The sequence below is a fragment of the Pseudochaenichthys georgianus genome, chromosome 6 (assembly GCF_902827115.2).
Source record: "Pseudochaenichthys georgianus chromosome 6, fPseGeo1.2, whole genome shotgun sequence".
NCBI classification, from domain to species: Eukaryota; Metazoa; Chordata; class Actinopteri; order Perciformes; family Channichthyidae; genus Pseudochaenichthys; species Pseudochaenichthys georgianus.
This window is the reverse complement of record NC_047508.1, coordinates 305231-318712: the sequence shown is the minus strand read 5'-3', so window position 1 is coordinate 318712 and position 13482 is coordinate 305231. Positions and strand designations below refer to the sequence as shown.

Here is a 13482-nt window from a genome sequence, read left to right as displayed (position 1 = left end):
ACGCTGACTGGCGAAAAACTCTGCCCGGTTCCCTCGGCCCCCACCGCGGAGAATAAACAGAAGGGCAACCATGACAACCATGCTTCTTCGCTGCTTTTGTGGAGGAAGTTACAGCGCCACCTACAGGCTCCTGCATATGTACTGCAGCTTCTCCAGCGGTTGGAGCTAAACGGAGCGGTCTCGTGTGGGCAGACACTATCCGGATAACTATTGCGTGTGGACAGAAGCTTTTTTGCGTTTGTGTTAATCCTATGCGTTTAGCCGTTTTCATCCTCGTGGGGCCGCAGCCTCAGTCGGCAGTATTCTGCAGCAGGGTTTCCGTGTGTGAAAGATGAAATGTCATTGGTCAAGGCAGCTTCTCCTATTTTTCTCCAATTTGATCTTTTTAAGTTTTTAATAACATTGTAACCCTTTAGAAATGTAACAGTTATACATTGTTTGTATCCTGTTTAAATAATATCCTGGAGTTTAGGCTTGTAAGCCGTGTGAAGGGCATGGCTGCCATCATTGTAGTGGTCTCTTCATTTGTTCAGAGCTATATATATATATGCGATGTAGCTGTGATTAACCACATCATGGGCTACATGATCTCATTAGCAGCCTTTGCCCCAAGGAGCATCCTTCTTAGTTCACTTTTCCAGAACTCAAAGACACAAAGGGCCGTCACTCGGGCAGCCATCTCTCCTGGCTCTTCTTACTGCTGTCCCTGACACTGGATGGCCCTGATTGAGTGTCGTCTTTGTGTGGTATAACCTCTCCCCTCCCCCTCTCTGCAGTCGGGACAACTCCCCCAGCCTGAAGGAGATCAGGAACGGCTGCCAGCAGCAGAACGAACGCAAGCCACCCATGCCGCTGCGCCTGCTGCGCCCTGAGCCTCCGACGCCTCCGCCTGCCACCGTCCTACCCATCTCTGGTACCCCCAGTACTCCTCAGCCGCCTCCTCCTGCCCCCTCAAACCCCACCCCGTCCATTCCTATCTCCTTCCCCACACCCTCCCTGCCCCTCTCCCCTCCTCCCTCCGTCGTCAACTCAAGTGAGATCCTGGTGGAGCTGGAGCGCAACAACAACTCGGCCAACAGCAGGCAGAAAGGCGGGCCATCGGGGGGCGACAGTGAACCCAACCTGATCGACTGCCTGCTGGTCAGCCCGGCGCTCAGCACTCTGTCCATCCAGCTGCCGGCGCAGGCCGACCGCGTGCTGGGCTGCTTCGCGCTCATCCTCAAGATGCTGTGAGTTCAAACATCGCTACACATCATGACACACACTTGATTCCTGTGGCTTTGATCCGATACCCGACTGATATATTCTAAGAGTCATCTAAGAACTACAACTGCCCACTAAGCAGTTAGAACGTGTTTCCAGAACAACATGAGAGGGTAGACGATGCTGTTAAACACCACTAAAGGACCCTTGCTGGCCGCTTCGGGGACGGTAGAGTTCGCTGTCTGAAGAACGTACTGGAAGCTACAGATTGATCTCTTGGATCCTCTGCTGCAGTCTGCTCATAATAAAGAGGTAACAGTGTAGTAGGGCATTAGTGCATTGCCTGCTCCAGTAGCACGTGCGCTGTGACCGTATTAAAGACATGCATCATTTCAGTTACAGAAGGAACCTAATCAGTGGGCCACATATGCTCTTGGTTCCGTCTGACCCGCTCACGGGCTTACTGAGACGAGTGTCTATGTTTAGTGAGTTCTCCAGTCGAACACGCAGCCGTCTGTTAGAGCGTCTATAGGAAGACCCACGCAGAGGCGCACTGCAGGAAGAGCTCCTCCACAGCCTGAAGGGGCAGCAGCACGTGTGTGTGAGTTTCTTTGTGTAGGATGTAGCCGTGGCAACCACAGGACGGCCTAAGCGACGCTGTCACAGCGTCACTGAACTCATAGTCATATCATCTCAGCTCCTCCAGCTCTCCAGGCTGCACGCTGCTCTTCACTCTAACACTCTTTATCTGCTGCACCTTGTTGTCTCGCAGGTCTGACTATGAGGACTGGAGACCTGCCCTCGCCAGCCTGCTGCAGCCCATCCCCTTTCCTAAAGAGTGAGTACCCTCTCCCTGCACCGCCGCCTCTGGGTGGATGCTTGTTTCTCAGAGGACACTGTTGGGGCTTCTTCTGACGTGGACGAGGCACCTTGCCGTGCCCCGGGGCTGCTTGGCTTCTCCTCCACAGAGAGTCCCTTTAATTGGCTTCAAGAAGCCTGAGTCTACTGTGATTGGCTGGCTGCTCCAGAGCTGCTTCATTAGGGTTGACTGGGGGAGCGCTTGTTGTTTCTCCAGCAGCGGGTGCACCTGTTACTCACCTGGCCACAGGTGCCTGGGCGCTGGCTTCAGACGTCATTAGGAAAGCAACAACACTCCCCAGCGCCCTGCAGCCAGGACACGCTGAGTCTCATCAGTTACACTCACTGGCCCTAAGAAGCTTCCATCAGTCTGCACACACACACACACACACACACACACACACACACACACACACATGCACACATGCTGTCCGCCTGTAGGATGCCCTGAACACAACAGGACCATGCTGGGACTTCTGAAAATAGTTCTAATTTTGTACTGTATTAAAAGACCAGTCCAACATTTGGACAGTATGTTTTTTTGATTTCTTGCCTATAGTCAGATGAAAAGATTGGGACCAAGAGCTCAGCATAATGTCCAGAAACAGGGGTCAACAGCTGGGCTGGCTCAACCCACCTATCACAGGGGTCTGCAACCTTTTTGACCAAAAGAGCCATTTCGCTCCTTTTTCCCAAAAAATGTTTCGTCTGGAGCCGCAAAACATATTTCATAGTGTTTTATTGTTATATCAGACAAAAACTACAGTTGTTTTGCATTTATTACGCTATTTATTACATGATATAAAACTGTTAACCTCTAATAAGAAACAAATAACTTTTATAAGGAGAATTACAAATACTACACAGGCCTACTTTAAAATAAATTAAACACAGCACTTGGGGAGTCCTCTGCACATTTGAAGGGGAAACAATTATTAAAATGGGCCCACTTTGAAATAAATAAAACATATATCTGCACCTTAAAAAGAGTTAAAGGTAAGAATGGAGAAACCAGCTCGAGTGCGCTAGAATTTGAAAATACACAACCGGAAAAAATATGCCACTTCCTTCAGACTTTCTTACAGAGCCCCTCCTCCAACACACACGAACGCACACATGACCAATGAGGGCACGAGATAAGTTTGTGCACAGATGGAAGGCTGACAGGCAGGTAGGCCATCCAGTTACTTTAGCCGGGCCGAGGCAGATGATTGGTCGTGCTTTTTACAGCGCTACGGCTTCCACAGATACATTTTTGTATGTATTTATTGTCAAAGCATTTAATATATTCATTGCTATCGGGACGTTAAGAGCATTCCATGGAATATAACAAAAAGTGTTTTCTGAAATAAATTACATACCCATTGAATGATGACTGAAGGTCGTCAGCTGGCTTCCTCTCCCTCATAAAGGCTGCACCACCGTTGACAACGTCTCTCTACATATCAGACATCCCGGTAAACCAGCATCGTTTGCTGTGAGAGCAGATAACTCTGTCCACGCAGAACTACATCCTGTGTTCCTCCGGTACTTTTCTTTGATTTATCCATAGTTCGCTCATCGAGCCGGGGGTCAGGTTATTCGCCTGCAGGAAAAGGCGCTCGCGCAGGACCGTAGCAGGATGTGATGCATATTTTAGTTGACCTAATTAAAACCGTTTTGTTTTTTATTTATGTGTCACAGTTTCACCTCAAAATACAACATACGAAACATTTTCAACCATGCAACAAAATATAAATAGTCCTACAAATACTTTTATTTTATTTCCTTCTTATTTTTGTCTAAGCTCAAGGGAGCCAGAGCAGAGGGCTTAAAGGGCCGCGGGTTGCCGACCCCTGACCTCTCAGCAGCTCTCAGCACCTCTCAGCACCTCTCAGCACCTCTAAGCACCTCTCAGCACCTAGCAGCACCTAGCAGCACCTAGCAGCACCTAGCAGCACCTAGCAGCACCTCTAAGCACCTAGCAGCACCTAGCAGCACCTCTAAGCACCTAGCAGCACCTCTAAGCACCTAGCAGCACCTCTCAGCACCTAGCAGCACCTCTAAGCACCTCTCAGCACCTCTAAGCACCTAGCAGCACCTCTAAGCACCTAGCAGCACCTAGCAGCACCTCTAAGCACCTAGCAGCACCTCTAAGCACCTAGCAGCACCTAGCAGCACCTCTAAGCACCTCTCAGCACCTAGCAGCACCTAGCAGCACCTAGCAGCACCTCTAAGCACCTCTAAGCACCTCTCAGCACCTCTCAGCACCTAGCAGCACCTCTAAGCACCTCTCAGCACCTAGCAGCACCTCTCAGCACCTAGCAGCACCTAGCAGCACCTAGCAGCACCTCTCAGCACCTAGCAGCACCTCTAAGCACCTCTAAGCACCTAGCAGCACCTAGCAGCACCTAGCAGCACCTAGCAGCACCTAGCAGCACCTAGCAGCACCTAGCAGCACCTCTAAGCACCTAGCAGCACCTAGCAGCACCTAGCAGCACCTAGCAGCACCTCTAAGCACCTCTCAGCACCTAGCAGCACCTAGCAGCACCTCTAAGCACCTCTCAGCACCTAGCAGCACCTAGCAGCACCTAGCAGCACCTAGCAGCACCTCTAAGCACCTAGCAGCACCTAGCAGCACCTCTAAGCACCTCTCAGCACCTAGCAGCACCTAGCAGCACCTAGCAGCACCTAGCAGCACCTCTAAGCACCTAGCAGCACCTCTAAGCACCTAGCAGCACCTAGCAGCACCTAGCAGCACCTCTAAGCACCTCTCAGCACCTAGCAGCACCTCTCAGCACCTCTCAGCACCTAGCAGCACCTCTCAGCACCTAGCAGCACCTCTCAGCACCTAGCAGCACCTCTCAGCACCTAGCAGCACCTAGCAGCACCTAGCAGCACCTAGCAGCACCTCTCAGCACCTCTCAGCACCTAGCAGCACCTCTCAGCACCTAGCAGCACCTCTCAGCACCTAGCAGCACCTCTCAGCACCTAGCAGCACCTAGCAGCACCTAGCAGCACCTCTCAGCACCTAGCAGCACCTCTAAGCACCTCTAAGCACCTAGCAGCACCTCTAAGCACCTAGCAGCACCTCTAAGCACCTCTCAGCACCTAGCAGCACCTCTCAGCACCTCTCAGCACCTCTCAGCACCTAGCAGCACCTCTCAGCACCTAGCAGCACCTAGCAGCACCTCTAAGCACCTAGCAGCACCTCTAAGCACCTCTAAGCACCTAGCAGCACCTCTAAGCACCTAGCAGCACCTCTAAGCACCTCTCAGCACCTAGCAGCACCTCTCAGCACCTCTCAGCACCTCTCAGCACCTAGCAGCACCTCTCAGCACCTAGCAGCACCTCTAAGCACCTAGCAGCACCTCTCAGCACCTAGCAGCACCTCTCAGCACCTAGCAGCACCTCTAAGCACCTAGCAGCACCTCTCAGCACCTAGCAGCACCTCTAAGCACCTAGCAGCACCTCTCAGCACCTAGCAGCACCTAGCAGCACCTAGCAGCACCTAGCAGCACCTCTAAGCACCTAGCAGCACCTCTCAGCACCTCTCAGCACCTAGCAGCACCTCTAAGCACCTAGCAGCACCTCTCAGCACCTAGCAGCACCTCTCAGCACCTAGCAGCACCTCTAAGCACCTAGCAGCACCTCTCAGCACCTAGCAGCACCTCTCAGCACCTCTCAGCACCTAGCAGCACCTAGCAGCACCTCTAAGCACCTAGCAGCACCTCTAAGCACCTAGCAGCACCTCTAAGCACCTAGCAGCACCTAGCAGCACCTCTCAGCACCTAGCAGCACCTCTAAGCACCTCTCAGCACCTAGCAGCACCTAGCAGCACCTCTAAGCACCTAGCAGCACCTCTCAGCACCTCTCAGCACCTAGCAGCACCTCTAAGCACCTAGCAGCACCTCTAAGCACCTCTCAGCACCTAGCAGCACCTAGCAGCACCTCTAAGCACCTCTCAGCACCTAGCAGCACCTCTCAGCACCTCTCAGCACCTAGCAGCACCTCTCAGCACCTCTCAGCACCTAGCAGCACCTCTCAGCACCTAGCAGCACCTCTCAGCACCTCTCAGCACCTCTAAGCACCTCTAAGCACCTCTCAGCACCTAGCAGCACCTAGCAGCACCTCTAAGCACCTAGCAGCACCTCTAAGCACCTAGCAGCACCTCTAAGCACCTAGCAGCACCTAGCAGCACCTCTCAGCACCTAGCAGCACCTCTCAGCACCTCTCAGCACCTCTAAGCACCTCTAAGCACCTCTCAGCACCTAGCAGCACCTCTAAGCACCTAGCAGCACCTCTAAGCACCTAGCAGCACCTCTAAGCACCTCTAAGCACCTCTCAGCACCTCTAAGCACCTAGCATCACCTCTAAGCACCTAGCAGCACCTCTAAGCACCTCTAAGCACCTCTCAGCACCTCTAAGCACCTCTCAGCACCTCTCAGCACCTCTCAGCACCTCTAAGCACCTCTCAGCACCTCTAAGCACCTCTCAGCACCTCTAAGCACCTAGCAGCACCTCTCAGCACCTAGCAGCACCTCTAAGCACCTAGCAGCACCTCTCAGCACCTCTAAGCACCTAGCAGCACCTCTCAGCACCTAGCAGCACCTCTCAGCACCTCTCAGCACCTAGCAGCACCTCTAAGCACCTAGCAGCACCTATAAGCACCTCTAAGCACCTCTAAGCACCTCTAAGCACCTAGCAGCACCTCTAAGCACCTCTAAGCACCTCTCAGCACCTCTAAGCACCTAGCAGCACCTCTAAGCACCTCTAAGCACCTCTCAGCACCTCTAAGCACCTAGCAGCACCTCTAAGCACCTCTCAGCACCTCTCAGCACCTCTCAGCACCTAGCAGCACCTCTAAGCACCTCTAAGCACCTCTAAGCACCTAGCAGCACCTCTAAGCACCTCTAAGCACCTCTCAGCACCTCTAAGCACCTAGCAGCACCTCTAAGCACCTCTAAGCACCTCTCAGCACCTCTAAGCACCTAGCAGCACCTCTAAGCACCTCTCAGCACCTCTCAGCACCTCTCAGCACCTAGCAGCACCTCTAAGCACCTCTCAGCACCTCTCAGCACCTCTCAGCACCTCTAAGCACCTCTCAGCACCTCTCAGCACCTAGCAGCACCTCTCAGCACCTCTAAGCACCTCTCAGCACCTAGCAGCACCTCTAAGCACCTCTAAGCACCTAGCAGCACCTCTCAGCACCTCTAAGCACCTCCAAGCACCTAGCAGCACCTCTCAGCACCTAGCAGCACCTCTAAGCACCTAGCAGCACCTCTCAGCACCTAGCAGCACCTCTAAGCACCTAGCAGCACCTCTCAGCACCTCTAAGCACCTCTAAGCACCTAGCAGCACCTCTCAGCACCTAGCAGCACCTCTAAGCACCTAGCAGCACCTCTCAGCACCTAGCAGCACCTCTAAGCACCTAGCAGCACCTCTAAGCACCTAGCAGCACCTCTAAGCACCTCTAAGCACCTCTCAGCACCTCTCAGCACCTCTCAGCACCTAGCAGCACCTCTCAGCACCTCTAAGCACCTCTCAGCACCTCTCAGCACCTCTAAGCACCTAGCAGCACCTCTAAGCACCTAGCAGCACCTCTAAGCACCTAGCAGCACCTCTAAGCACCTCTAAGCACCTAGCAGCACCTCTAAGCACCTAGCAGCACCTCTAAGCACCTAGCAGCACCTCTAAGCACCTCTAAGCACCTAGCAGCACCTCTAAGCACCTAGCAGCACCTCTAAGCACCTAGCAGCACCTCTAAGCACCTAGCAGCACCTCTCAGCACCTCTAAGCACCTCTCAGCACCTCTAAGCACCTCTCAGCACCTCTCAGCACCTCTCAGCACCTAGCAGCACCTAGCAGCACCTCTAAGCACCTCTCAGCACCTCTAAGCACCTCTCAGCACCTCTAAGCACCTCTAAGCACCTAGCAGCACCTCTAAGCACCTAGCAGCACCTCTAAGCACCTCTAAGCACCTAGCAGCACCTCTAAGCACCTAGCAGCACCTCTAAGCACCTCTAAGCACCTAGCAGCACCTCTAAGCACCTCTCAGCACCTCTAAGCACCTCTAAGCACCTAGCAGCACCTCTAAGCACCTAGCAGCACCTCTAAGCACCTCTAAGCACCTCTCAGCACCTCTAAGCACCTCTCAGCACCTCTCAGCACCTCTCAGCACCTCTCAGCACCTCTCAGCACCTCTCAGCACCTCTAAGCACCTCTCAGCACCTCTAAGCACCTAGCAGCACCTCTAAGCACCTCTAAGCACCTCTCAGCACCTCTAAGCACCTCTCAGCACCTCTCAGCACCTCTCAGCACCTCTCAGCACCTCTCAGCACCTCTCAGCACCTCTAAGCACCTAGCAGCACCTCTAAGCACCTAGCAGCACCTCTAAGCACCTCTAAGCACCTCTCAGCACCTCTAAGCACCTCTCAGCACCTCTAAGCACCTAGCAGCACCTCTAAGCACCTCTAAGCACCTCTCAGCACCTCTAAGCACCTCTAAGCACCTCTCAGCACCTCTCAGCACCTAGCAGCACCTCTCAGCACCTCTAAGCACCTAGCAGCACCTCTAAGCACCTAGCAGCACCTAGCAGCACCTCTAAGCACCTCTAAGCACCTAGCAGCACCTCTAAGCACCTCTCAGCACCTCTCAGCACCTAGCAGCACCTAGCAGCACCTCTCAGCACCTAGCAGCACCTCTCAGCACCTCTCAGCACCTCTCAGCACCTCTCAGCACCTCTCAGCACCTCTAAGCACCTCTAAGCACCTAGCAGCACCTCTCAGCACCTCTAAGCACCTCTAAGCACCTCTCAGCACCTCTCAGCACCTCTCAGCACCTCTCAGCACCTCTCAGCACCTCTCAGCACCTCTAAGCACCTCTAAGCACCTAGCAGCACCTCTAAGCACCTCTCAGCACCTCTAAGCACCTCTCAGCACCTCTCAGCACCTCTAAGCACCTCTAAGCACCTCTCAGCACCTCTCAGCACCTCTCAGCACCTCTCAGCACCTCTAAGCACCTCTAAGCACCTAGCAGCACCTCTAAGCACCTCTCAGCACCTCTCAGCACCTAGCAGCACCTAGCAGCACCTAGCAGCACCTCTCAGCACCTCTCAGCACCTCTCAGCACCTCTCAGCACCTCTAAGCACCTCTAAGCACCTAGCAGCACCTCTCAGCACCTCTAAGCACCTCTCAGCACCTCTCAGCACCTCTCAGCACCTCTCAGCACCTCTCAGCACCTCTCAGCACCTCTCAGCACCTAGCAGCACCTCTCAGCACCTAGCAGCACCTCTCAGCACCTCTCAGCACCTCTCAGCACCTCTCAGCACCTCTAAGCACCTCTAAGCACCTAGCAGCACCTCTAAGCACCTCTCAGCACCTCTCAGCACCTAGCAGCACCTAGCAGCACCTAGCAGCACCTCTCAGCACCTCTCAGCACCTCTCAGCACCTCTCAGCACCTCTCAGCACCTCTAAGCACCTCTAAGCACCTAGCAGCACCTCTCAGCACCTCTCAGCACCTCTCAGCACCTCTCAGCACCTAGCAGCACCTCTCAGCACCTCTCAGCACCTCTCAGCACCTCTCAGCACCTCTCAGCACCTCTCAGCACCTCTCAGCACCTCTCAGCACCTCTCAGCACCTCTCAGCACCTCTCAGCACCTCTCAGCACCTCTCAGCACCTCTCAGCACCTCTCAGCACCTCTCAGCACCTCTCAGCACCTCTCAGCACCTCTCAGCACCTCTCAGCACCTCTCAGCACCTCTCAGCACCTCTCAGCACCTCTCAGCACCTCTCAGCACCTCTCAGCACCTCTCAGCACCTCTCAGCACCTCTCAGCACCTCTCAGCACCTCTCAGCTCACACATGTGTAAAACAATACATTGTAATGATGAGTTCTGGGGTAGGGTAGTGAAGCGAGCTGCACTGGCAGTTGCCCCGCGTTGGGTCATCGTTGCTGTAGCTGGTCAGTATGCCGGCGTCCAGGTGGGTGCAGTCAGGGTGACCCGGTGCCAACACGCCCCACGTGGGGCAATAGGACGTTAATGCGGGAGGACATGTTACTGCGTTGCTCAGAGTTAGATTACACGTTTGTATAATGTCTGTCTAACCCTTGGGGGGGGTGAGGGAGGGAGCACGGATTTGAGCAAATAAGGATGTTCATATCGATGTGAGACATGGCGACGGCATAGGTCTGGGTTACAGTGACGGGAGACTTCCGGGTAGGGCACAGAAAGTGCTTTGGGATTTCCACAATACAAGAGTGGCATTGAATAAGAATCTGTGGCTGAAACAGAAAAGAATGCATGAAATGAACCTTACACTGTCTGATCATATCTCCCACCCCTCTTCGTGTCCTCTGCAGGGCCCTTGCACATGCCAAATTCACTAAGTAAGTAACCCATATATAATCAAGCATGCTGCACACATGTAGTACGTTTCCACTTTGAACACGGTCTTCATGTCTCTGTCTGATAGGGAACTGAAGTATGTCATTCAGAGGTTTGCTGAGGACCCGAGGCAGGAGGTGAGTGTGTGTCTGCAGGTTTGCCTCTGGCTCACAGAAGCTGTTCTGATGAGACCAACAGAACCTCTCTGTGTTCCCGTCAGGTCCATTCCTGCCTGCTCAGTGTGCGCTCGGGTAAAGACGGCTGGTTCCAGCTCTACAGTCCGGGGGGGGTGGCCTGCGATGACGACGGAGAGCTGTTTGCCAGTATGGTGAGTGTTGGTGCACAGAGCCAGCCGTCTGTGGCGTTCAGTGAGCGTGCTTCCCCACCAGCCTCCAGTGGCTTCCTGCCTGAGCTAACCTGTTCAGCGGGGTCTCAGGGCTTCTTAACATTTAACAACCTATGAATGTGTCACACCCACTTAACGGGAAGAAGCTCAGCTAACGGACGATATGAACCATTCTTAGCTAAACGAAACACGAGGGTAATACCAAGCCTCTGGGTTAGCACTCAGCGAACAAAATGCTAACCGACTTAGCACAGAACTCACTCACTGCACAAACAAGATATCAAATGAAGGCTGATGTCCACAGATTGTAGAGGTGTCATCACTGTGCGACCAGAACTCAGGGCAGTGCAGGCGAAACCAGACCACACGCAACGTAGCTTTACGGAGCCAAAGCGGCCAGCTCGTCTTACCTCTGCTGTGGTAATGGCATTAAAACACATCACAGCGCTGCTGAAGCTCAATCCAACGTCTCTGTGTCACTTGATTACTGATAACCCACCATAACATTTTTGTCAAAAACTGAGATTTCATATAGTGTGTGAGAGCTACAGCCCAGCTTCCGGTGTGGGGCATTCTGGCTGCGCATCACTCATTCACCAATGGTAATGTTTAGATGGATTTAGGAACTTCCCTCTCGATTCTATTGGCTCTAACAGTTCAAAAGAGGTGTCAATCATCAACATGGACCGAGGGGGGCCAGGCATATGGCGAATCCACCCAAATGACCCCAGCAGTGATTAGAATAGACTATTCGGAAATAATGAATACATGTTAATGAAAAAGCGATATTAAAGGTTAGTCAGGGAGTCTGATCGTGTTCAGGGAATGCCTTGCTGGCCCTGACGGCCACCACTGGGTGTTGCTGAGTTCCCCTTCTGCATCTCCACCAGGTCCATATTCTGATGGGCTCCTGCTATAAGACCAAGAAGTTCCTGCTCTCGCTGGCGGAGAACAAGCTGGGTCCCTGCATGCTGCTGGCCCTGCGTGGAAACCAGACCATGGTGGAGGTAAGTATTCAGACTAGGGATGTGCATCTCCATCACTGAGGGCGATGCGATGCGCATCTCGATACGTTGCTACGATACGGTTAACGATACATTTGAAACACCAGGCGATGCGATACAGTTCGATACGATTTGATTCAACATTATGCGATACGGGCCGATACGATGCGATTCAACACGATGCAAAATAATGATACTTCAATATGGTACGACAGAGGATTTTGTTTTATTTCTTATATGCAGCAAATCATAAAGCTCTCCAGAGTACAGTACCGTGGTATAACACCTCACAGGTCATGCACACCACAGAGCCACGCCCATCCAGCTGCTGCCTGATGTGCTGAACACTCATCCATAGCTGACTCACCAGAGAGCAGTGGGTTCTATAGGAACAATAAAGAATACAAAGAACCTTTCTCAGACAGCTCTTTCATATCTGCTCGCAGTGAGGAAGACATCTAAACTGTGATTGGCCGTCACAGGCTGCTGTACACTAAACACTCTCTCTGACAGAACACCTCTCTCTTGCCCCTTTCACACCAGCGCCTCTTCAGCTCCGGCTCGGAGCTGGAGCTGAAAAGCGCCCGGTTCTCCAGTTCACACCGCAGCGGCGCCGGCTCTTAGCTCTGGTTCATTTCCAGCTCCAAAAAATTGTCGGTCCAGAGGCAAGAGCTTTGGAGCTAAGAGGTGGCGTCGCTTACGTCTCTCTCACGTCGAGGCGTGCAGGAAACTAAACCCACCTCCCCTGAACACGGGTCGACTGTCAGCCTGCCTACAAGCAGTAGTGCCTATAAACACACTTTATAAAGTCAGGCAACACTAACCAGGCTTCGTGTGGTTCTGTTTATTTGTGCCTTACTTTGACCATCCGTTCACTGTTATCGATCATTGTGGAGAGGCAGACGTGTTGTTTTGTATTATTGCAGCTATCGGATGCAAGTAGTCAGTTTAGCTTCGGTTGCTATGCCAACATCACCCGTTTGATACCAGAGAAACTTTCATAACAGCGTTGTGATACCAAACAGTGTCAATTCAGACTGACACACATTCACTTAGGCTAAGGGGAACTGGGGATATGCATCAGCTGCTTGTGTGAGTCGGACAGTGAATACTTTAGAGCGGCCGCTGCAGTGTGAGCTAACCGGGAGCTAACGGGAGAATACACTCCCGTGTAGAGCAGCACTGCAGCGGTCGGTAAATGCTGCAGAAACACATTAATAAACAATGAACCACGGCACTCTGGAGCAAAGTATAAGGTTGGAGAAGTCGTTATTTAATTTAATCTGGCTTCGTGTGATTAAAAGCAACACGATCATCGACCCGACGCAGTTGTTGTTGTTGTTGTTGTTGTTGTTGTGAGCGCCGTAATGGCTGCCGTTGGGGAGCACATCAGCGATGTAAACAGTGACGTCATGCCGCAGCTCTGGGCGCCAGTGGGCCGTGTGCAGAGCGGGGCTGAGAAGGGAAAGCGCTGGTGTGAAAGCCGCAGAGTGATTGAACTCATACGTCTAACTTCCAGGTTTCTCTTCTCAGCCGCAGACCCCATGTCGCCTCTTCATGTGCGTCGCTAAGTTCCTCATACTACTTGTGTACTTTAAAGCGGCTCGGCATCGTTTACAATTTGCGAGCGATTTTTCAAGTTGACCGTTTCTTGAACAATCCGAAGTGTTGCCAAACGTTTGATTTGTAGGTATTTTCCGGTG

General features: G+C 52.7%; 1 protein-coding gene across 1 annotated transcript in view; it reads left to right on the top strand.

Annotated features, from left to right (window-relative positions):
- cmip (c-Maf inducing protein) overlaps positions 1–13482 on the top strand; it is a 72207-nt gene that overhangs the window by 48788 nt on the left and 9937 nt on the right. The window contains exons 10-16 of the mRNA XM_071203363.1: positions 777–1229; positions 1976–2041; positions 10405–10431; positions 10518–10566; positions 10650–10757; positions 11666–11803; positions 12323–12366. Coding sequence (XP_071059464.1) covers positions 777–1229; positions 1976–2041; positions 10405–10431; positions 10518–10566; positions 10650–10757; positions 11666–11803; positions 12323–12366 — 885 coding nt within the window. The remainder of the gene's footprint in view (positions 1–776; positions 1230–1975; positions 2042–10404; positions 10432–10517; positions 10567–10649; positions 10758–11665; positions 11804–12322; positions 12367–13482) is intronic.